At 44.5% G+C, this 24,768-nt stretch overlaps 1 protein-coding gene across 1 annotated transcript in view; it reads right to left on the bottom strand.

Annotated features, from left to right (window-relative positions):
• LOC122796643 (copine-3-like) overlaps nucleotides 1–24,768 on the bottom strand; it is a 1,386,610-nt gene that overhangs the window by 794,840 nt on the left and 567,002 nt on the right. Inside the window, exon 7 of the mRNA XM_044065280.1 lies at nucleotides 21,391–21,480. Within this exon, the coding sequence (XP_043921215.1) occupies nucleotides 21,391–21,480 (90 nt within the window). The remainder of the gene's footprint in view (nucleotides 1–21,390; nucleotides 21,481–24,768) is intronic.

Genomic DNA, 24,768 nt, shown 5'->3' with positions numbered 1-24,768 from the left:
CCGAACAGGATTTCCTAGTACTAGGCCTCCTGGCCTCAAGGATGAAATCCAGCCCCTGTTTGCCAAGGGTTGCTGGTGATGTATTCAGGGAATAAGCCAGGCTGCTAGGTTCAGGGTTTGCAGCTGAGGATGCAAAATCTGGCCCTCCTGCTGGGATAGCAGAGAGGGGGTCTGATGCAGGTGCCAGGGTGGCACTGTTGTCATACTGCGTAAAAGTGGGTACCAGTGCTGGCGTGGCCAGTCTGGTGCAATAAGGATTGTCCTTGGCCTGTCCTGTTTGATCTTGAGAAGTACTTTCGAGAGTAGGGACAGAGGGGGAAAGGCATAGATAGAGAGGTTTTCCCATGTAAAGGACAGGGCATCCACTTTCCATGCTTGGCTGTGGGGAGTTCTGGTGCAAAATTTGCTCAATTGATGGTTCTGGAGGGAACAAAAGAGGTCCACCTCTGGTGTTCCCCACCTGTGGGTTAGAATCTTGAATTAATTGGGTTCCAGTTTCCACTTGTGCGGGTCCATTAGATTTCTGCTTAAGTTGGCTGCCAGTGAATTTTATTTGCCTGGCAGGAATTGAGCTTGTAGGTGCACTTGCTTGCTCAAGGCTGTGTTCTACAGAGCCATTGCTAACCTGCAGAATGGGTGGGAATGAGTTCCCCCCTGCTTGTTTATGTACCACATGACTGTTGTGTTGTCTTTCTTTATCAAGAGTTGTCCTGAAAGGATAAGGTTTTTGAAGGCTGTCAGGGCATCCTGAACAGCTAACATTTCTTTTTGACTGATATGCAGGTGCATTTGTCCTGGGCTCCATTTGCCTTGAATGCATTTGCCTGCCATGTGAGCCCCCATGCATAGTCTGATGTGTCTGTTGTCAGGGTTTGGGCGGTGGGGGGTTGAGTGAAAGGGAGTCCCTTGTTGTGGTTGCAGGCCTGCGCCCACCAAAGGAACTCTGTCCTTACGCAAGGAATGACTGGAATCACTGTTTCCAGGTCCTGAGAATGTTGACACCAGAGAATTTTTAAGTTCCACTGAAGTTTCCTCATATGCAGTCTTGCATATGGAATTAGGAGAATGCATGAGGCCATGAACCCTAGAGATTGCAGTATTTTTCTTGCAGATAGCTGGGTTTGGGTGGCCAGTAGTTTGAAGTAATTTGTCAAATAAACCTGCTTTTCTGGAGTGAGGAATGCCATCTGGGAAGTTGTGTTCAAGCTTGCTCCCAGGAATACAATTTCTTGGCTGGGTACCAGATGTGATTTCTTTTCGTTGATGGTATACCCCAGAGAAGTTAGGAGTCTCTCTACAAATGTCGAGTGCTGAAGTAGCACTTCCTGACTGTCCGCCTGAATCAAGCAATCGTCCAAATATGGGAAAATTTGAATGTTTCTCTGCCTGCAGTATGTAATGGCAGGAGTCAGACACTTTGTGAATACCCTGGGCGCAGTAGATAAGCCAAAGAGAAGTGCAGAGAACTGATACTGCATAGAGTCTGCCCTGAAATGTAGATATTTCCTGCGAGATTCCCTTATGGGGATGTGCAGATAAGCTTCTTTTAAGTCTAGGGTGACCAGCCAGGAGTCCTTGGCTAGCATAGGCAGCAGCTGTTGGAGTGTAAGCATTTTGAACTTTGGTACCACCAGGAAGGTGTTGCGAATTGACAGATCCAGGATAGGGCACCAAGAGTTTTCTTTTCTGGGCACCAGAAACAGTCTGGAGGAGAAACCCTGTCCCCTTTGCTCTGTTGGAACAGGTTGAATAGCCCTGATACTGAGAAGAGAAAGTACTTGCTTTTGGGCCTATGCCCACTGGTTTGGGGGAAGGTCTGGCAATCCGCTTGGGGTTGGCAGTGAGTGGAAGTAGAATCGGTATCCCTGGGATACAATGTTTAAGACCCAACGGTCCTGGGTAATGTAATCCTGGTTTTTTGCATGCAGGGCGAGTTTTCCTCCTAGGGGTGCAAGTACTTAGGCATGGCTGGGAAGGATGCAGGAGAAGTCATTGTGAACTTTTTCCATAAGAAGGTGGCTTACCACTCCCTGTATTTGAGGTGGGAGAACTCCATTGTTTGGATCTGTGCATACCCTGAGACTGAAGTCTTTGTGGTCTGTTGCCCCTGGGTTTGGGATGAGAAGGCCTGGGAGGGACAGGAAAGGATCATTTTTTTGAAGGGCAATGCCTACTGAATCTAGGTGGCTGTACCTGTAAAAAATCTTTAACAGTTTGCATAGAATTAGCTTTTTCCTCCATCTTTTTAAGAACAACTTCTGCCTTAGTGCCAAACAATCTTGATTTAATGGAGCATCTAGTAATTTTGCTTTGTCATGGTCTGGCAAGATTTGTTCCTTCAGTCAAGCATGCCTCCTCAGAAGAGACCCAGTGACAGCAGCCCTCCAAGATGCTTCTAAAGCATCAAAACCACTGTAAAGTATGTTTACTAACTTGGTTTGCAGAATACATTAACTCTTGTAAATCTTTATTTTCTGCACAATCAGGAATCAACAACATTGTTTGTTTAATTAGTTCCATAATATTCTGCTGGTGCTTCAACATTTGAAACTGGAAATTTAAAGACCTGATGGCAAGAGTTGCAGAGGTATATACCTTCTTACCTTATCTGTCTAAAGCCCTAGAATCCCTGTCCGAAGGGGTAGGGGTTTTGGCTGTAGTAGCCTTAATACCGTTAGATCCCTGGAAATGGCATCTCTAGATCCGCAGTAGGATTTTTAAAGAGAAATTTGTGCGAGTCAGATGCTCTGTAGTACCTGTCAGGCTTTCTAGGAGCTGGAGGTAAAATATCAGGGGTAAGACTTGATTCCATGAAGATATCATCTACAATATCCAGGACAGGAGGTATAGCTATGCGGCCTGTGCTGAGGCAAGTCTAAAAATTCCCTGAGTCTCTTTTTTGACTGAGGGTAATCCTGGTATTCCCAGCAGAAATGCTCTCTTAGGGTATCTAAGGTTTCACTGGAAGAAAAGCCCTGTGGAGGGGAGGCAGATGGAATGGAATCCTCTGTATCAGAATCCTCATAGGTGGATAAGGGTATGTCCTGGTAATCAGAGCATTCAGAGTCATCGGACTCATGGTCTGTAGAATCAGAAGGCACATCGATTCTTTGTCTTTTAGAGGGGGAAGGCTGGCTTCCCCTAATTAAAGTAATAAGGTCTTCAGCCATTCTAAGCATTTGTTTCTGAGGAATGGGAGCTTGAGAATGCAATTTGGACGTCGGTTTCCTAGGTGTAGTGTGATCTCTGGGCCAGAGAAAATCGGTTGTTTTAGTCAAAAACGAAGTAGTCAGTTTAATACGAATGTCGGAAGGCCTGAATATATCCTCAGAAGCCAGTGTCTGCACAGCAGCTCCAGACCCATCCAAGGTAGAGATATCCGCAGGTCCCATAGTCGAAGAAGCATCTCGCGGCATACCAGACTCTGAATGGGTCTCAGTAGAGGCCTGCGAATGTGTAGAAGTGGGTATCAGGGGCTGCACAAGTGCCTCACTGAGTACCGGTGGACTGGCGACTTGCTTAATGGAAGCGTCCGCGGCAGTTTTTGACCTATGCTGTCTGTCTTTATCCTTACATTTTTTCGGAAGATCAGTAGTCGGATGGCTTAACGAAGTCATTTCGGAACACAGAGAATGAGAGCGAAAGAAATTAGTGACAAAGATAGCCCAACTACGAATAGTTCGGGCATTGAACAAGGCACAAAACTGACAGTGAGGAACATCGTGGTCTGGGCCTAAACAGGTGATGCAGTAAGAATGAAAATCTCTGTAAGGTATTTACTTTCCACAGGCAAGACAATTGTCAACGATTTCTGACATCGGTTAGAAAAAGAAAAAAGAATCCCCAACGGGGTACTTAGCTTTAGAAGACTTCATGTTTGAATTTTGAAAAACGAAAATTTCAGGTAGCAGCTGCCCGGCTCTTGCGAACTGCTTCTGCTTCAGGCTCCTGCGCGGCAAGAAAAGCTGATGTAATGGCGTCGGCTACATGTTTTATACCCCTGATGATCTGACGTCATGGAAGAGGTGACAGCATCAGGCGCAGAAATCCCAAGACTCTGGTATTCAGGCCGACTGAGGGCTACCTGCAGGCAGATAACCCAAGTGTGATGACTGCAACAGTGAAACACGAAGAAAGTACAGTTTTGTACCTACCATAAATGTAGATGTTCGAGTGTATACCCTGCTGCAGTCATCACACTTGGGTTATCCTGCCGTCAAGCGGTCCCGCAGTCAGCCCAAATTCCAAAGTCTTGGTCCGGCGTCGGTTGCTGTCACTTCTTCCCTGACGTCAGTGCGCCAGGGGTATATTAGAGGCATCCGACGCCATTTTCTTCAGTTTTTCCTTGCCCCAGACGTCAGGTGCCCCCTAAAAGATGGTCAGTAGATAGTACCAATAAAAAAGTTTAGTACAAACAAAACATCCCTCCAGCTATAAGCAAATACACCACAGAGGTTGTATCAGATAGTAAGGCATAGAAAGGTTTTAGTTAGGATAGAGGGGATGGAGGGAGGGTAACCTGGGCTGCAGCAGGGTATACACTCGAACATCTACATTTATGGTAGGTACAAAACTGTACTATGTTCATCGTGTTACCCTGCTGCAGTCATCACACTTGGGTAGAATCCCAAAGCTAATGCTGGGAGGTGGAGTCAGACAGAGTTAGAGGAGGCTAGAAGGCCCTGCAAAACTGCAGTGGCGAAACCAGCTCTAGTGTTAGAGTAAAGTGGTAAGTGATAGTGTTTGGTGAAGGTGTGTACTGAACTCCAAGTTGCAGCTTCCAGAATATCCTTGGTTGGCACCCCCCTGAGGAAGGCTGTAGATGTAGCTGCTGCCCTGGTAGAGTGGGGCCTTATGCTAGCAGGAACTGGTTTGCCATGGTGGGTGTAGCAAAAACGTATGCAATGTCCTATCAATTTGGAATTGGTCTGTTTTGAGATAGCCTTTCCTTGTGATGCTGTAGCATAGGATACAAAAAGCTGGTCAGATTTTCTGAAAACCTTAGTTTTATCCAAGTAGTAACGTAGCTGCCTGTGAATGTCCAAGGAGTGCAGAAGTCTTTCTCCTTTGTTCTGTGGATTTGGAAAGAAGGTGGGTAAACGGATGGCTTGATTGAGAGCCACACTGGATACCACCTTAGGCATAAAGGAGGGGTTAGTTCGTAGAGAAACTCTGTCTTGATGAAAAATGAGGAAAGGCTCTACTGCCATTAGTGCCTGAAGCTCTGAGACTCTTCTGGCTGAAGTAATTGCTAGTAGCAGGGCAGTCTTCCAAGATATAAACTGTAAGTCAGCTGAGAAGGCTGGTTCAAAAGGAGGTAGCGCAAGTTTTTCCAGAACAAAGTTGAGGTCCCAAATTGGTGTTGGTGCTCTCCTGGGAGGCCTAATGTTTTTTGCCCCTCTGAGAAACTGTCTTAGAAGTGGATGTGAAAATAAGGGAGGATCCGTGTTGTAGTGAGCTGAAATAGCTGAGGCGCAGATTTTAATAGATGAAAAGGAAAGCCCTTTGTGTAACATCTCAGCTAAATATTGTAGAATCTGAGGCATGTCTGGCTGAAGGGCATTTTGGTCTTTAGCTTGGTTCCAGGCGCAAAACCTTTTCCATTTGTCTGAGTAGGCTTTCCTGGTGCTGGGCCTCCTGGCTTCCAGAATAACTTCCATAACAGCTTGTGAAAGAGGAGCTGGCTGGTTGTTTAAGTGATTTTCCATGCAGCCGGATTTAAGGTTTTGAGCTGGTTGTGTAGAATTTGACTGTCTTGCTGTGTGAGCAGATGAGTAGTTTGTGGTAAAATCCATGGTGGGCCCTGGGCCATATTCCTTAATAGTGGGTACCAGTGCTGGCGTGGCCAGTCTAAGGCAATGAGTATCATTCGTGGTCTCTCCATCCTTACTTTCAGCAGCACCTTTGTGAGAAGGGGTAATGGAGGGAAGGCATATACTGTCAGCTTTTTCCAACTAAAAGAGAGTGCGTCCACTTTCCAAGCTTGATGGTGAAATGTCCTTGTACAAAATTTTGTTAGCTGATAGTTTTGGGTGCTGGCAAACAGGTCTATGTCTGGGTGCCCCCATTTTTGAGTTATCATTGCAAATACTTGTGGATCCAGTTTCCACTCGTGGGGATCCATGATGTTTCTGCTTAGGTCATCTGCCAATGTGTTCTTTTTTCCTGGCAGGAATTGAGCTTGTAATTGAACTTGGTAAGCCAGTGATGTGTTCCACAAGGTCATTGCTTGCCTGCATAGGGGGTAGGAGTGTGTGCCCCCTTGCTTGTTTATGTACCACATTACTGTGATGTTGTCTGTCTTTACTGTAACCTGTCCTGGATGTAAGAGGTCCTTGACGGCTGTCAGGGCATTCTGTACAGCTAGCATTTCTTTCTGATTGATGTGCAGTTTCCTTTAATCTGCAGTCCATATGCCTTGAACGCACCGTCCTGCCATGTGTGCCCCCCAAGCTTAGTCCGATGCATCTGTTGTCATAGTTTGCCTGGCTGGGGGTAAGGTGAAAGGCTGACCCTTGTTGAGGTGACATGCCTGTGACCACCATAGAAACTCCTGTTGAAGGCAGGGAATGAGATGTATCATTGTGTCCAAGCTGTGGCTGTGTTGAGTTCATACGCTTTTTAGGTACCATTGTAATTTCCACATATGCAGTTTTGCAAATGGTATTAGTAGTATGCAAGACGCCATGAAGCCCAAGGCCTGCAGAATTTTTCTTGCAGGGAGTTGGGTCTTTGTTGCCATTGTTTTGAAGTATTGAGTTAGTTGTAGTTGTTTGTCTGGCGTCAGATAAGCCATCTGGGCCGTTGTATTCAAGCTGGCACCCAGGAATGTCATATTTTGTGAGGGCACTAGTTTTGATTTATTTTCATTTACTGTGTACCCTAGGCAACTTAGAAGGTGTTTTACAAAAGCCAGATGTTGTAAGAGAATGTCCTTGCTTTCTGCTTGGATGAGGCAGTCGTCCAGGTATGGGTATATTTGAATTCCTCTTTGTCTGCAGTATGCAATTACTGGTGCCAGGCATTTTGTGAAGACCCTGGGCGCAGTAGATAAGCCAAAGGGCAGTGCAGAGAATTGGTAATGGGTTGAACCTGCAATCAAACGGAGGTATCTTCTGCAATTTTGTCTGATAGGGACATGCAGGTATGCCTCCTTGAGGTTCAACGTTACTAGCCATGCTTTCTTGCCCAGCATGGGAAGAAGCTGCTGTAGTGTTAGCATCTTGAATTTTGGTACTTGCAAGAAGGTGTTTAGAATTGAAAGGTCCAGAATGGGTCTTCAAGAAATGTCCTTTCTGGGGACTGGAAAAAACCTTGAGTAAAATCCTTGGCCTTGCTCCTGTGTAGGTACCAGATGAATGGCTCTCATGTCCATGAGAGCTGTAATTTGTTTTTGTGCCTCTGCCCATTGATTTTGTGGCAGGTTTGGCATTCCTTTTATCCTTGGCAAGGTGTGGAAATGGAATCTGTATCCTTGCAAGATGTCTAGGACCCATTTGTCCTTTGTGACGACACGCCAGTTGTCTGTAAAGAATGCTAATTTTCCTCCCAAGGGAGCTTCCAAGAGAGTTTGATTGGCAGTTTGAGGTTTGAGTCATTGTGTTTGCCTTCTAGTAGTTTGGGAATCGTCTTCTCCTCCCTTCTGTGTTGCAGTGCCCCATTGTCGAGGTTTGTAAGGGATTTGTGCTTGTCCTCTGCCCCTTGGGCGACTGTAATTACCCCTCTGTGGTCTGGCAGAAGCTGGAAAGGACCAATTTTTGGTAGGCCAATTTCTGCTGAAGCGTGGAGGCTGTACCTGTAAGAAATCTTTGACCGTCTGCATAGATTTTGCCTTATCCTCCATTTTCTTTAAAACCTCTTCTGCTTTAACCCCAAATAGGAAATCCTGCTGCCAGGGTGCATCTAGTAACTTTGCTTTAACATGATCAGGCAGAGTTTGTTCCTTTAACCAAGCATGCCTACGTATAACAGACCCAGTAACAGTTGCTCTACAGGAAGCTTCCAAAGAATCAAATCCACATTGTAAAGTATGTTTGCCCACCTGTTCAGCTGCATGCAACAGATCCTGCATTTCCTTGAATTCAGACTGTTGAGGGTGCGTGCTCATCTTTTGTTTAATTTGAGACATTAGGAATTGCTAGTATTTAAGCATGTGAAACTGACAATTTAGTGCTCTCATAGCTAGAGTAGCTGAGGTGTAAACCTTCTTCCCCCACCTATCTAGTGCTCTGGAGTCCCTTTCAGAGGGTACAGGATTTTTAGCCATAGAAGCCTTAGCCACTTTGGGACCCTGGGAGATTGTCTCTGGGTCAGCAACAGGGCTTCTATAAAGGAATTTGTGTGAGTCAGGCACTCTATAGTATCTATCTGGTTTGGCTGGAGCAGGAGGCAGAGAATCTGGATTCAAACTAGATTCTAAGAAAACATCATCCACAATGTCTAAAACTGGGGGGATAGCAAGTGGCCTGTGCTGGGGGAGTAAAAGAAAAGTACAGTTTTGTACCTACCATAAATGTAGATGTCCGAACAGGATAGCATCTGCAGTCATAACAAATGGGTTGTCCTGTCGTCAGGCAGCCCTTCGGTCGGCCGGATTCCAAAGTCTGGGTCTGGCTTCGGCTGATGTCGCACTTCACCCGACGTCATCTCTGCTGGTCTTCGGGTATAAAGGCATCAGCCGACGCCATTTTCCTCAGTGTTTCTTGCCCCAGATGCCAGTTGCCCTCTTGGTAAGCTAAAATTTTGGATAAATGCCAATGTTTCCAAAAAGGTAGAAGGCAAACACAAAAAATAATAATGTATGTACATATATACAAACAAATACACCATAAGAGACTCCCCCCCAGCTAGCTATTAGGAGGGTAAATACCCTAGGAGTACCACAGAGGGGAAGGAGGGTGGGTAATCCTGACTGCAGATGCTATCCTGTTCGGACATCTACATTTATGGTAGGTACAAAACTGTACTATGTCCTTCAATGATGCATCTGCAGTCATAACAAATGGGTAGAATACCATAGCCAAACTAGGGAGGAGGAAGAAGAATTATGGTGTAGTTAGGATCCCTTGCAGTACAGCAGTGGCAAACCCTGCTCGGGATCTAGAGTATAGAGGTAAATTATAATGCTTGGCAAATGTATGCACGGAGGTCCAAGTAGCCGCCTCAATAATGTCCTTGGTTGTCACTCCTCGTAAGAAAGCTGTGGTAGTGGCTGTAGCCCTTGTAGAATGAGGTCTTATGTTCTGTGGAATTGGTTTTCCGTGGTAGGAGTAACAGAATCTTATGCAATTTCCTATCCATTTGGAGATTGTCTGTTTGAAAATTGCTTTTCCTTCCCTTCCTGTTGCATAGGCTACTAAAAGCTGGTCAGTTTTTCTGTTACCTTTGGTTCTGTCCAGGTAGTAGCGTAACTGTCTATGTACATCCAAGGTATGCAGCAGTCTTTCCCCCCTGTTCTGTGGATTGGGAAAGAAGGTAGGTAGGTGGATTGCCTGGTTTAAAGCCACTCTGGATACCACCTTAGGCATAAATGTAGGATTAGTTCTCATAGACACCCTATCTTGATGGAAGATTAGGAAGGGTTGTACTGCCATTAAGGCCTGTAGTTCCGAAACCCTCCTTGCTGAAGTAATTGCCAGTAGGAAAGCAGTTTTCCATGATAGGTGTTGAAGATCTGCTGTTGCTGCTGGTTCAAATGGAGGGAGTGTCAATTTTTCTAGCACAAAGTTCAAGTCCCATGCTGGTAATGGTAGTTTCCTAGGAGGTTTTACATTCTTGATCCCTCTGAGGAACTGCCTGAGTAGAGGATGCGAAAAGACAGGTGGATCAAGCTGTATTCTGCTGAAATAGCTGATGCATGTATCTTGATGGAGGAATAGGACAGGCCTGTATGTAGAAGCTCTGCCAAGTACTCCAGGATGTTAGCAATATCTATGTTCGACACATCTTTTCCTCTTTCAGTACTCCAAATGACAAATCTTTTCCATTTCCCTGCATAGTTCCTTCTGGTTGAAGGTCTGCGGGCTTCAAGGATAATGTCTTTAACCCTTTGGGATAGGTCTGGGTTAGTTGCTGCTATGTGATGTTCCAGGCAGTCAGTTGCAAGGTTTTAGGTTTGGGTGCATGATGTTGTAGTTGTTCTGAGTTAACATCAAAGGCATCAGGGGTATTGACCACATTCTCCCATGAGACATGCTCCTCAGCAATGGATACCAGTGTTGTCTTGGCCAATTCGGAGCTATCAGGATTATCCTTGGTCGTTCCTCTTTGATTTTCAGTAGTACCTTGTGCATCAAAGGAAGAGGTGGATATGCATATGCTGTCAGGCCTTTCCAACTGAAGGATAGAGAGTCCACCTTCCATGCAAGTGGGTGGTATGTCCTTGTGCAGAATTTTTTGAGCTGGTGATTGAGTGGGGATGCGAATAGGTCTATTTGTGGCATTCCCCATTTCTTTGTGATGGCCTTGAAGATGTCCGGGTGTAGCATCCATTCGTGAGCATCCAGTGGTTCTGCTTAACATGTCTGCTAGGGTGTTTTCTTTTCCGGCGCAAATATTGCCTGTAACTGGATGTTGTAGCTCAGAGCCATATTCCAAAGGTCCAGAGTCATTCTGCATAGGGGGTATGAATGAGTACCTCCCTGTTTGTTGATGTACCACATGACTGTGGTGTTGTCTGTCCTTATCATTAAATGGCCTTCTTTGAGGAATGGTCTGAATTTCTGGATTGCTAGTTTTACTGCCAGCATTTCTTTTTGGTTTATGTGCAGGTGCAGCTGGTCTGGAGTCCACAATCCTTGTATGCATTTGTCCAACATGTGCGCCCCCCAGCCTAGGTCTGAGGCGTCCGTTGTGATGGTTTGGCTTGCTTGAGAGTTGTGGAAGGGCAAGGCTGGGTTTGACTGGCATGCTTGAGCCCACCATAGGAACTCCTGTTTCAGGCATGGGATTAGTGGGATTTCGGTTTCTAAGCTGTGCCTGTGTTGAGACCATAAATTCTTTAGGTACCACTGTAGCTTTCTCATATGCAGTCTGGCATGTGGGACCAAGATTATGCATGATGCCATGAAGCCCAAGGCCTGCAGTACTTTTCTTGCTGTTAGTTTGTTCTGCTTTGTTAATGCCAAGAAGTAAAGAGGAGTTGTTTTGTTTTTCTGCAGTTAGGAATGCCATTTGTTTTGCTGTGTCCAATTCCGCACCCAAGAATGTTCTTGTTTGGGATGGTATCAGTCTTGACTTTTGTAAATTGACTGTGTATCCCAGGGCTTGTAGTAAGCAAATGACTCTTTGTAAATCTGTTGTCAGCTTGCTTTTGTTGTCCGCTTGTAACAGGCAGTCGTCCAGGTATGGATAAATTTGGATTCCCTGTAGCCTGCAGTGTGCGATTACTGATGCCAGGCATTTTGTGAATACTCTGGGCACAGTAGATAAGCCAAAGGGCAATGCTGAGAATTGATAATGCTCTGATCCTGCAAGAAATCTGAGGTATCTTCTGCAATTTGGTCGTATGGGGACGTGCAGGTATGCCTCCTTGAGATCTAGAGTTACCAGCCAACACTCCTTGCCCAGCATGGGAAGAAGTTGCTGTAGGGTCAGCATTTTAAATTTTGGGACAATGATGTATGTGTTTAAGACGGACAGGTCGAGAATAGGTCTTCAACTTTTCTCTTTTCTTGGTACTAGGAAGAGTCTGGAGTAGAATCCTTTGCCCTGTTCTGTTATTGGTACTCTTTCCACAGCTCTTATCTTTGTTAATTGCGCTATCTGCTTTAGAGCTTCTGTTTTTTGATTTGGAGGTAGGTTTGGCATTCCTCTTTTTATTGGTAAGGTGTGGAAGTGGAACCTGTAGCCTTGGTCTATGGTTTGCAAAATCCACTTGTCTTTTGTGATATAGTGCCAATTTTTTGAAAATAAGGCTAACTTTCCGCCTAAAGGTGCTGTTATTTGCTCCCTGGTAGGCGGTGTCAGAGCCAAGTCACGGTGATTGTCCTGTTGCAGTGGCAGTGGTTGTGTCTGTGCCTCGGTTATTGCCTTGCCACTGTCGTCCTCTGTAGGCACCTCCTCTGGATTGATTTCTGCCTCTAGAGCGTCTATTCCTGCCTCTTTGAGATTTTGAGGAGTCTGGAAAGGACCAATTTTGGCAGGCCAGTTCCTGCTAAACCTTGGGGCTGAACCTGTAAGAAATCCTTAACTGTTTGTACAGATTTTGCCTTCTCTTCCATTTTCTTCATTACTTGCTGAGCAGGTGTACCAAATAGACTGGCCTTATCCATAGGAGCATCTAACAGCTTTGCTTTAACATGATCCGGCAAGACCTGTTCTTTCAACCATGCATGCCTTCTTATCACTGTGCCAGTCATGGCTGATCTAAATGAAGCCTCCAGTGCATCATAGCCACATTTTAAAGAATGGTTACTAACCTGCTGAATGTTATTCACCATTTCTAAAACATATTTCTTGTCTAAGGAGTCATCAGTGGACAGCTTCTTAGTTAACTGATCAAGCATAAACTCTTGGTATTGGATCATATGAAACTGACAGTTTAAAGCTCTAGCTGAGAGAGTAGCAGAGGTGTAAACTTTTTCCCCCATCTCTAAGGACCTGGATTCCCTTTCAGAAGGAATAGGGTTTTGCTGAGGTCGAGGCTACTGCCTTAGGCCCCTGGGATATAGTCTCAGGATCTGCAAGTGGGGCCTTGTATAGGTGGTGATGAGTGTCTGGCACCCTGTAAAATCTATCTGGTTTGGCAGGGGCTGGAGGTAAAGTATCAGGAGCAGTGCAAACATCATTAAATGCATCATCCACAACATGCAGTACTGGAGGTATAGCTAAGGGCCTATGTTGTGGTAAGTGCAGAAATGTCCTAAGCCTTTTTCTGGAATCTGAGAAATCTTGTCCCTGCCATTGGAATTGTTCTCTCATGGCATGTAAGGTTTCCCCAAAGGAAAATTCCTCTGGTGGAGAGGCAGATGGAATGGATTCCTCAGCATCGGAATCTTCATAAGTAGAAAAAGGAGCCTCTGGCTGATCTGTAATGTCTGAGTCATCCGAAGAATCATCAGAGGACACTGGCTCGGGGGGCTCTGCTCTAGGTCTCTTTTCTGGTGGCTGAGAGGCCCTGTCTGGGTGAGATTGGGATCCCCTAATTAAGGATATTAAATCCTCTGCCAGAGTAAGCATTTGTGAACTAGAAGTGGGCCTGTGTGAGGGGGGCTTAACAGGCACTGATCTAACAGTTTTGGCTGCTTTAGCCCTGGCAAAGGCCTTAATAGACATGGCTGCAGGAGGCCTAGCAGCACCACGTGCTGGGGTAGAGACATCCAAAGGAATGGTGTCTGATAAATCACTAGGAACCACAGTAGTAGGCAAAACTTCTGAGGCCGATTCAACTAAGGTAGCAGGAGCCTCAGTAGTAGTCATGGATTCGGCTGAAGATTGACGGTTTTCGGTTTCGGCGAACCCGAGACACTCGCGGCCTGCTTAACCGTGGTTTCGGCCGAAACCGCGGACCGTGAGTGTCGGCCTTTTTCTTTGCGTTTTTTAACAATTTGGGTAGTCGGAGGATCCGGCGGCATAATGTACGCAAAATCTGAGCCGAAAAACTGTTCAGCAAACTCCGACCGACGCCTAAGCGTTCGTCGGTTGAAGGAAGCACAGGCCGAACAGGCTGCTACGTCGTGGTCTGGGCCTAAGCAAGGCAGGCAGTAAGAGTGGAAATCTTTATGAGGTATTTGTTTCCCACAAGTTAAACAGTTATTGACTTTTTCTGACATCGGCTGAGGCAAGAAAGAGTCCCCAACGGGGTACTTAGCTTTTTAGAAGTCTTCGAAGTAGTATTCGGTAGTAGTAATCTCTGGATCTGACCGACTGGCACTTGCGAGCAGCTTCTGCTTCGGGCGCGCGCGGCAAGAAAGACTGAGGAAAATGGCGTCGGCTGATGCCTTTATACCCGAAGACCAGCAGAGATGACGTCGGGTGAAGTGCGACATCAGCCGAAGCCGGACCCAGACTTTGGAATCCGGCCGACCGAAGGGCTGCCTGACGACAGGACAACCCATTTGTTATGACTGCAGATGCATCCTTGAAGGACATCTCTCGGAGCCTTTTCTTTGAGTCAGAGTAGTCCTGACCTTCCCAGTGGAAATGTTCCCTCATGGTATGTAAGGTTTCCCCAAAGGAATAGTCTTCAGGGGGAGAAGCTGAGGGAATGGAATCCTCAGCATCAGAATCTTCACAAGGGGGAAAGGAGTAATCCTGTTCCTCAGAGGAGCCTGAGGAAATGGACACCTGATCAGAGGAGGCATAATCCTCCTCTTGTCTAGGCCTTTTGTCAGGTGGGGGTTGGGAACCCTTGATTAAAGAAATCAAATCTTCAGACATTTTAAGCATCTGTTTCTTAGGCATGGGGCCTGGAGCTGGAGACTGAGGTGCAGTCTTTTTTGGTTTTAGAGGAGTCTTAAGCTTAGCATAAGATTTTATGGTGAGAGTAGTCAGTCTGAAGACACCTTCTGAAACCGAAGGTGTTTCTACAGCGTCGGTTTCTCCTTCTACAATGTCATCAGTAAATGGCTGTGTTGGCCTAGAACTCTCCGCTGGAGAATCCGAAGCGGTCTGGTGTTCCAATTCTGCGGAAGCCAGGGGATGCGTAGGCGCCGCCCTGAAAACCTGAGGACCGGCCCAACCGAGGCCTCGGAGTCTGGTTTGGATCTAGGCTGCCTGTCTTTATCCTTGCATTTTTTATGCACGCCGGTAGTCTGTTGCTGCGACGGCATAGTGTAATTAAATTTCTTACCGAAGTAGTGTAAAGCGAAATCAAAGCGACACTTTATAGTTCGCTTATTGAACATAGCACAAAACTGACAACTAGTGACGTCGTGATCTGGGCCCAGGCAAGGAACACAATAAGAATGAAAATCCTTATGAGGTATTTGCTTCCCACCAGAAATGCAATTGTTAACTTTTTCTGACATCGGACTGAGGCAAGAAAAGGTTCCCCAATGGGGTACGTAGCTTTGAAGACTTCGGACTGAAACTCGATTCGAAAATCTCAGGTGTCGGCCGACCGGCACTTGCGAACTGCTTCTGCTTCGAGCACCGTGTGGCAAGAAAGACTGAAGAAAATGGCGTCGGATGCCTCTAATATACCCCTGGTGGACTGACATCAGGGAAGAAGTGACAGCAATCGACGCTGGACCAAGACTTTGGAATTCAGGCCGACTGCGGGACCGCCTGACGGCAGGATAACCCAAGTGTGATGACTGCAGCAGGGTAACACGATGAACATCATCGTGGAATGAGTGTCTTGGGACATGGTTGGGGGGCTATAACAGGCTACGACCTGAATCGCTGTCTTACCCAATGTTAGCTGCAACTGAACTATCTCTGATGCGTTATGTTGGGCTACCAGTCTGGAGGTGTGCGCATTCTTTATGAATAATGAAACACCACCGTCTTTGGAGCTTCGGTCCAAGTTCTGGGGCCGGAAGGTGTGGAATGTGTTATAGCCTGGCAGTGCAGGGGTGCTTTCTGCTGCCTTGAACCAGTTTATGTACCACAAGACAGTCATGTTGTCTGTGACTACTTTCAAAGTGCCTGGTAGGAGGACTTGTTGGAAGATCTGTAAAGCTAGGTAAAGGGCCCTCATCTCTTTGATGTGGATGTGGTCCCTTTGAGTAAAGACCATTCTCCCTGTACTTTGCTTAGTTTGTGGTTGTGCAGCAGGACTGTCCCCCAGCCCATATCTGAGGCATCTGTGAAGATTTGTTGTAAGGGGGGGGGGGGGATATTTGCAAGATATGCCCTGGTTGACATTGATGGCTGCAATCCACCATTCCTTCTTTTTTCTTTCTTTTTTCAGGCATGGTAGGAGAGGGAGAGAGGTGTCCAGAGGGTGAGAATGTTGGCTCCAAGTCTTCAGAACCCACTGGACCTTTCTCATATGCAGCCTTGCCAGATGGAGCATGGGTATCAAGGATGCCATGTGGCCCAGGACATGCAGGAATTCCCTGGCTGATGATGTTTGAAGACTGAGAAGATTTTTGAGGTAATGGGTGAGGTCTTCTATCTTTTGGCAGGGGATGAAGGCTGCCATCTTGTCTGTTCTGATCCTGCACCCTAAGAAGACTAAGTCTTGTGTAGGGGTCAAGTGGGTCTCTTCCTGGTTCACAGTGAACCCTAAGTCTGCCAGGGTGTTGGTCAACAGCTGCAGGTGATGGTAAGGGTGTGATGGTCCTGGTGAAGTATTAGCAGGTCATTTAGGTATGGGTATATTTGAATACCCTGTGTTCTGCAGTGGGCAATCACTGCAGCTAGACACTTTGTGAACACCCTGGGGGCTGTGGAGAGGCCAAAAGGTAATGCAGAAAATTGAAAGTGCAAGGAACCTACAGAAAAACATAGGAATTTCCTGTAGCAAGGGTGAACTGGAATGTGAAGGTAGGCATCCTTCAAATCCAGACATACCATAAAGGTCTGGTTTGGAATGAGGTGTAAGAGCAGATGCAAGATGAGCATTTTGAAGGTGTGAACCTTGAGGAAAAGGCTGAGTACGGACAAATCCAGAATTGGCCTCAAAGGACCATATTTCCTTGGGACCAGAAATATCCTTGAATAAAATCCTTTGTTTATCTGTTGTGGTAATACCCTTTCTATGGTGTCCTGAGCCTATAACTGATCGATAATAGCGGGGAAAAGATGAAGCTGGCTTGAAAGAAGTTGGGGTATCCCCTAGAAGGCGGGTAGTGTTCACCAAGTCATAAAATAACATTTCTGAATGATGGAGAGGACCCAGTCCTCAGAGGTGATCTTCCGCCAAGAGGGTAAGGAGAGGGTGAGCAGAAGGGACACGGAGGTGAAGGGATGTAGTGGGTTGAAGTCACAGTGCAGGTGGTCCGCCCTGGTCAGACTGCCTCCAAAAGAAAGTGGCAGTGGTGGAGGAAGGAGGCCTAGGAGTGGAATGTTTCCTAGGTTGCCTCTGTTCCTTAGCCTGAGGTGGAGCAGAATGAGATGACCGTCTCCTAACAAAGGTAGTCTTTGAGGGTAATTCCAATGGTATCTAGGAATAGGTGAAACCAGTAAATGTTTAAAATTTTGCAACTCTTTTCCCTTTTCTTGTAGTGATTTGAGGAGCTCTGCAGAAGCTTCACTGAAAAGGGCCTTATTATCTAGTGGAGCATCTAACAACTTGGTTTGCACATCCAGAGGAATTGGTTGGAGCCTCACCTAAGAGTATCTCCTCAAGACAGAGCCTGAAGCTGCAGATTTACAAGAAGCTTCCACCGCATCATAACTACACTTAATGGAGTTCCTGGTCACCTGTGAGGTGGTGGAAAGAAGGGTGTTAGGTTGGGTCTTAGCAGGTGAGTCTGGTACCTCCGGTAATAGAGCTGAAGCCTTAGAGAGGGTGCAAACCTGGCCATGTGGGCTTGGTAATTTAGGGCTCTAATGGCAATAGTAGAAAAAGTATAGACCTTCTTGCCTAGCCTATCCATGAACTTGCTGTCCTTGTCAGTAGGGAATAGAGAAGAAAAAGAAGAAAAGAAGAAGGGAGCTGTCTAGAGGATTTGTCAGCAGAGACTGCTATGACTGCAGGGTCTGCAGGGCAGTTCTTGAACAGGTACCGAGTGTCCTGAGGTACTTTATAGAATCTGTCTGGGCATTTGGAAGCTTGGGCTGAGAATCAGGGGCCTATGAAGCTGCCAGCAAGGCATCTTGAAAGGCCAGAAGCAAGGGAGGGACAGCAGATGGGGAGGGCTGATCCATTTGCAATAATTCAAAGTACCTGCCAATATTACACCTATATTGACAATCTTATCTTTATATGTAAATGTGGATATGAAAAAGTGAGCAAATTTGTAGATAATTTGAATGAGAACAGATTTGGTTTGCAATTTGATGCATTGGTCGGGTCTACATTAGAACATCGAAGTTTCAAAACTTCGAATGTTCAAATATCGACCCCTATTCAGCGAACGTTGAAAATAGCAAAGCTACAGAAAACCAAATTTTTCCTAGGGAAAGAATTCAGTTGCCCGTTTCTGTTGCTTTGCTATTTTCAGCGCTGTGGTGGAAAGTTATGGTCGGGTTCAGGTAAGTGTGCAATTGGGTGCAGGTTAGGTGAGTTAGGGTTAGGGCGCTGGTTAGGTATGTGTGCGATTGTGTGGACGTGAGGGTTAGGTGAGTTAGGGTTAGGGCGCGGGTCGGGTAAGTGTGCAACTGTGTGGATGTGAGGGTTACGGCAGGTAGGTGGGTTAAGGCGCAGGTGAGGTGAGTGTGCGATAGTGACGGACATTAGGGTTAGGGTTTGGGTTAAGGTAAGTGGATAGTTAGTAGTGTATGTACAGTTTAGTGTAGGGTTACATGTAAGATTTTAGGTGTATGTGTGTGGATTGCTGTTTGTTTGGTATGCTTGTGTTGTGTGTATGTGTTTTGGAACTGTTCTGCATGTTTGATGTTGTAAGCGTTCGCTGAATAGGGGTCGATATTAGAACATTCGAAGTTTTGAAACTTCAATGTTCTAATATAGACCCTATTGGCCTGTGGTACACAAGTAGGCTTTTTGGATGTGAATTTAAGTGGCATTCATGGTGAAGGTATAGTTACCACAATACACAGGAAGTTTCATGACAGTAACCATTTTCTTCATGGAAGTAGTTCATAGGTTCATAGATTAGTACTAAGCTAACTGACCTTGCGAGCCATTTTAATTCTAGCCAATTATCACTTGTGAGATTCAAACCCTGCACCTTGTGTTTGAAAGGCAAACACCTTAACCATTAGGCCACCCTCCCAACGTTTTCATCCACATCATCTTATAAAATCTCTCCCATATGGTGAACTTATGAGAGTTAAAAGGTTATGTAATAACGCAGACATTTTAGAAAAAGAGCTTGAGAGAACAGTGAAAATGTTCATTCTGAGAGGTTATGATGAGGAAGAAGTAAAAGTTCACTATATAGGGTTCAAAAGGATAATGTTAAATACATTAGGCATAACTTTCGAAATAATGCAGTAAATAATACAGACAAGAAAAAAATGTACATGGTCACCATTTATGGCTTGCTCAGTGATCAGGTGACTGGAATTATTAAACAGCACTGGAGCTATCTTTTTAAGTTTACAGAATTTTCTGAGTTGTGCAAATGCCCCATTCTGTCATTCAGAAGAGGAAGAAGTATTAGAGATAGGCTTGTGCATGGTAAATGTGTTGCTCCTTGCCAGGATGTGTGTAGGGTTCCTATTTTTAAAGGAACATACCCATGTGGGAAATGTATTTCATGTAAATATATGGTCCGTACTATTGAACATATTAATGGCTATAGATTTAAAGTGTTGAATACATTTTGTTTTAATACAGAATATATTACTTATGTTTTAAGATGCCTGTATAGGATGTTTTATATAGAAGAAAGTAAAAGGGCTTTTAAACTTCGTTTATAAGAGCATGTGAGAGAGATAAAAAAAACAAGAAATATGAAAGCCCTTGAGTTCAACATTTTTTTTAGAGCATCATAATGGTGACCCTGCAGGTTTACAGGGCACTATTTAAAAAAAAAAGGAAAGAAATGAAGGGCTAATGGATGTTAAAAAGAAGCTCTTGTACAAAGAAGCCCTTTTTATATTGAAAAATGTGGCTTTGCATTTACTTTTGTACTCCATTAAAGGCTTTTCAAGCCGAGGAGCTAGAGACAGATATTAAACTACCTTTTGTGGTCACTGGTTTGTCGTACTTGCTCCCTCTTTTTTGTTTTTGAAACATCTAAGGCCTACCATTTAAAGTGTTCTCTCATGACAGAGAGATAGTATCTTCAAAAGAAAATTCTTCCCCTGGAGACTCAAGGCTGATTGAGTCCTCTTCCTCAGGGGTGATAAAGTCCTTGGGGGATTCAATTTGAAAGCAGTAAGTCAGGGATTCTTCTTCAAAGGAGTATTCTTCCTCCGATTCATCTAAGGCCTGCACTGGAGAAGGAGCAGATTGAGGTATCTGTGACTGGAGGGGCCTGGAATGACTTGAACAGATTTTGGGAGAAAACTTCCCACCCAGGTGCAGGTTGCTGTTCAGTATGTTTTAATTTCTGTTTCCTCTTCAGAGGAGTACAGGGATGGGTCGATTAAGAAACCGACTTCTGGGAGGATGGCAGAGCAGGAGTAGGCCCCTCCAACGCCACGAGCCATGGTTCTCCCTCGCCATCAGGAGCTGACGGCTGGTCTACCTTAGTGGACGTACTCATAATTTCTACCGTACCAGCTTCCATCACGGTTCATGATTCAGGCTGAGAAACAGATGTCTGATGGGGCCCTGGGCTATCATCTGCCTCAAGAGTCTCACCGGACTCCTGAGGTGCAGCATGGGCATTGGGCCTATATTTTATGGCCTTCTTCCGAGGTGGCTTGTCGGAAGTACCTACCCCGCCTTCCATACCGAATGCCAGACGCCGGAGTCTCTGGTTTTCAAGATATAGTTTTAGTGCAGCCAGACAGCTGCAGAGAGTTTTGGGCAAAAATGATTTATAAATTTCACAAGGCGTATGGTCGTGGGCCTCCCCTAAACAGAATAGGCACTTATCGTGCATGCCCTTTTGAGGAATTTGTCTCCCACAAGCACACTTCCCCAGAAGGGTATTATCTGTACAGCCGAGTCAAACAAGCAATCTGGTTCCCGAAGCTGGGGATCCTAGGTCCTACAATCACTGTGGCAGAAAAGTCCTGAAGTGGGTACGTGCGGACGTCACATTTATAGCCAACGTTGGTTTATGGCTCTGATATCAAATGTCGCATGTACTCCTGTTTCTAAGACTTTGGTATACTGGCCGGATGTCCAGTGCTGCGGGCAGCAATCTCTCTACAGTTATGAATACTGCAACATGAGAATAGAAGGACATCTAAAGCATAGCAAACCCAAAAACTAAAATCACTAAAATCTTATACGGTTCTTCATGAATACTTGCCTATCTACTTATAAACCTGAAAAGACATGAACCTATCAGACAAACTTGATGCATATATCTCTTGGGTACCAGTTACAATCCCTAATTATAACCAGACATACAGCAGTTGACCAGGGGTGTGCACCTGGCTCTGCCAGACTGCAATAAGTAGCAGCCTTCCACGGGGGCATGCAAATCCCCATGGAATGGAGGGCATAGACAGGTTTTACGTAAGCCAGCAGGCATATCAGCTACCCGTGCGGTGGGGATTTGGACCATTATAAAAAATAAAAATCATGATCGTTGTCTGGATATTGATTTCCCTTGACTGGATCTTGTCCCAAGGGAGAACAGATGGTTTATTAATTTCAGGAAGGGTGATGGCTGGGAGGCAATGGGAATAAAAGCATTTTTGAAAAACAGTTAAAAATGGAATCCATATGTAATACAAACAAAGAAACAATACCTTGACTGAATTCTTTAAATCTCCACCACACAAAGCCTGAAGAGGAATTTTAAAAGGTCTCCATACAGGGTTCAAGTTGTTTTTGATGACCTGAAAAGAGAAAACAAACCCATCAAGTCACAAAAGGAACAAAGCTTGCTCTCACTCAACCATGGAATAGAAATCAAAAGCATGCAGTGTCAAAGGTAACTCAACACAGCTTTTATTCAGAGAGATATATATATGTATATAGAAATCAACTGAATTAAAAAGGAAAAGCAGGTGCTGAGTTTAACTTTTTACTCATTCCAGCAAGGAAAGCCTGGCAAAACAAACATTCAACTTCCAAGTGGTGAAAAGCTATCAATTAACATAAGACAATGGAAAATACATCTTCATTTTGGGTTATTTCTGAACACTGTTTTGATGGAAAACCCCCTATATGTCCATAGCTACACAAGTACTGCAGTTCTCATAAACAGATGCAAGTTCATTGTTTCTATGGTTCAGCAGTGCATTTCTGAATAATGTATTCCGATATTCAATATCATCAGCCATCTCCTGCTTGAACCCTCGGGGCAAACTCAAGGTTGCATAAGACCTGTCGCCTGACAGCCATCTGCATATGTGAAACATTTTACACCATTATCGTTTACAACTTTCCATCTCAAGTTTCAAAATCAAATGTCTCACATGATAATCAGGAAACCATGTTACTTTCATCATCACTACTTAGGAAAGAACATCAGGGTGCACACTGTACAGGCAAGCAAATAAAAGTACATTTTTTGTGAAACAGTTACATTTTCTTGGCTCTAACCCAAAAATCAATCTTGCTATGCTACACAGTATTGTGACCTGTATTTATAAATTAATACATTGTAAACACTTCTTATAAAAAGCCAGCTTTGATGGCAAAGTGAGAAAAAGCCCTGATTATGGCCTGGAGACCATAGTGTGAGTTATTGTGTAGCATTTCTCGAGATGAAACCCCCACACAGTAAATCATCAGGATAGAAAGAACAGGCCAAACACAAAAGAAAACAGTTGAAAAAAAACAAGACCTTCAGTACAGTCTAACAAAGACAGATCCAGCAACACGAGTTGCAGATAATTCAAAAGTGCTTGGGGAAAGGAAGCAACAAAAACCAAAAGGTCATGGCACAAATATCTGTAATAAAACATTCTAAAGCAAACACTGGAGGCAGATACTCTTGAAGTGAAGCAAATTCTGATCCCAGCAAAGGCAAGTGGGTGGAACCTCTCAATGATAAACAAAATGTTGCTGTCAATCCAATGAGAAGTGTCTGCTTACCAAATGTTACTCTTCCTCTCTTTGAAACTAAGAAGATAGCCCACTAATCCCTTTAACTAAATCTGTATAGCTCTGGGCTAACTTAGAGGGAATGAAAGGTCCACTTTCTTCTCTGGTTTCTACCCCCACAAAGAAAGGAGAAGAATGGAGTGGTTCGGGGACAAAATCAAAGAAAAAAGAAAAAAATGCACTTAAACACTATATTATTAAAATTATTTAATGGAAATCAATGTACATTTTGCACATATGACACAAAATCAAAGCCATCTCTTAAGCAAAAATGGAATCAAGGCAAGGAGCCAAGATTAAAGGAGTTCCTCACACCCATGGCCCTGAAGTTTTATAATTCTGGTTTCAGAGGCAGATTTAACTGGAAAAGATTTTATCCCAAGAATGAAATCCAACTCTGCCCGATACAAACGTCTAACAGTGCAAAAGTAAGCCTGTTGAAGAAGTTCAAGTCTTATGAAAGTGAGGAATTCTCTGAATGGGACAGAGAAGTAACACTCACAAAGGAGCTGCTCAACCAGCCAGAACTGGGCCTCTATCTTGCACTCCATCAGAAAAAACAGGCAGAAGACTGTTCAGAATCCTCATGACAAAATTAAAGCTTAAGCATACAGGCATTCAAAACATCAAGAACATCTGTAAAAGACTGATCGGAGTAGAACAAGAGTACAACTCCTTACAAACTGAGCATGATTTATACTTGCAGATCTAACTGGAAAGATTCCTAAAAGCTCCAAGCTCTTTCTAGCCCCAGTGGGGAAGCCGGCATGGTCACGATAATTAGTTTATGAGCAATCCCTTAGATACAGCTGGATGCCACCCAAATCATGGGGATACCTCAGACCAAGACAGCAGGAGCTTCTTGTGCTGTGATGGAACTGGAAGCCTGAATTCCAGTCTATCTTCAAACCCCACTTGGCCGTTGACAAGCTGGACAGTCAAGATGTCATCATGGTGGTGACAGAAGGTTAGTCACTTAGGTTGGATTGGGTATAGCAGTGCACTACAAACAGGATGGCTGTTGCTGATGTGGTAGCCTCTGGTTAGTGAGCAAGTGAAATAAAGACTGTGCAGGGGGTTGAATGATATTAAAACCACAAAGGGGAGATATTAAGAAATAAAGATACAAGACAATATTGAGCATAAGAGGCATTTTAAAAAAAGGTGGGGGGGGGTCTCAAACATACAAACTAGTAGTAACAGCTTAATGATAATAACTTAACAGCTAATATGACTGCCAGAACAAAAATCATATGGAGTTATACAACAGCATTAAAGTAGCCAATGATTAGGCATCAGCACAAAAAAATCAGACTACTAAGAATTGGGCACCTGTAATATGCACACCAGACAAAGCAACATAATGCATAGTATATGGACAATCAACCAACTAAATACTTAAACAGCCAATGAACAGGAAACAGCAGCTATTAAAATGGGGTTCAATTAGTAGGGCAATAAGAAATAAATGCACAATGAATATGAAACAACTGGAGAGGTAGCAACATTTGTTGTAAGCATGGTGATAATAACCTACTTGAATTGTTTAGATTAATCCATCAGAAAAGCACTCTAGATCTGACATGATCTTAGGTAATACAAAATGAACCTATACTCCCCATACTCTAGAATAGACTGCCCATACATGTCAAGCAGAGCGCCTCATTGGCCCTCTTTCAAAAATAACCTTGATGATTGGATGGGAGATAGGAAATTCACCCCAGGGATCATGTCAGTCGCCCTGCTAGACAGGGGCCCAGAGAAGTAAATATTGTGGGAAGAAATATCCAGGGAATTGTTACGGCTAGGGTTGCATAGGCCCTAGGGCCGATAGCCTAGTACCAACAGATGACTTAAGTACTGATAAAGGTACTGTTTTCTCATTTTTTTTTTTAAGGATTTTCTTAAAATTGTGCAAACAAAAAGACTTGCACATAGCACATAGCAGTACGCTTCATAACAGCAACTGAGTAACACCACAAAGAAATGCCCAAAAACAGCAAAAGCAATAGGACTCCACCATCCTCAGTCTCAAGAGTCACCTGTTTACAAAAAGCCCACATTTCTTCAATAAC

Source organism: Protopterus annectens, chromosome 3.part0 (assembly GCF_019279795.1).
Source record: "Protopterus annectens isolate FY-2018-M chromosome 3.part0, PAN1.0, whole genome shotgun sequence".
NCBI classification, from domain to species: Eukaryota; Metazoa; Chordata; order Ceratodontiformes; family Protopteridae; genus Protopterus; species Protopterus annectens.
The sequence above is the reverse complement of the archived record's forward strand: the minus strand, read 5'-3'. Positions and strand labels throughout refer to the sequence as shown.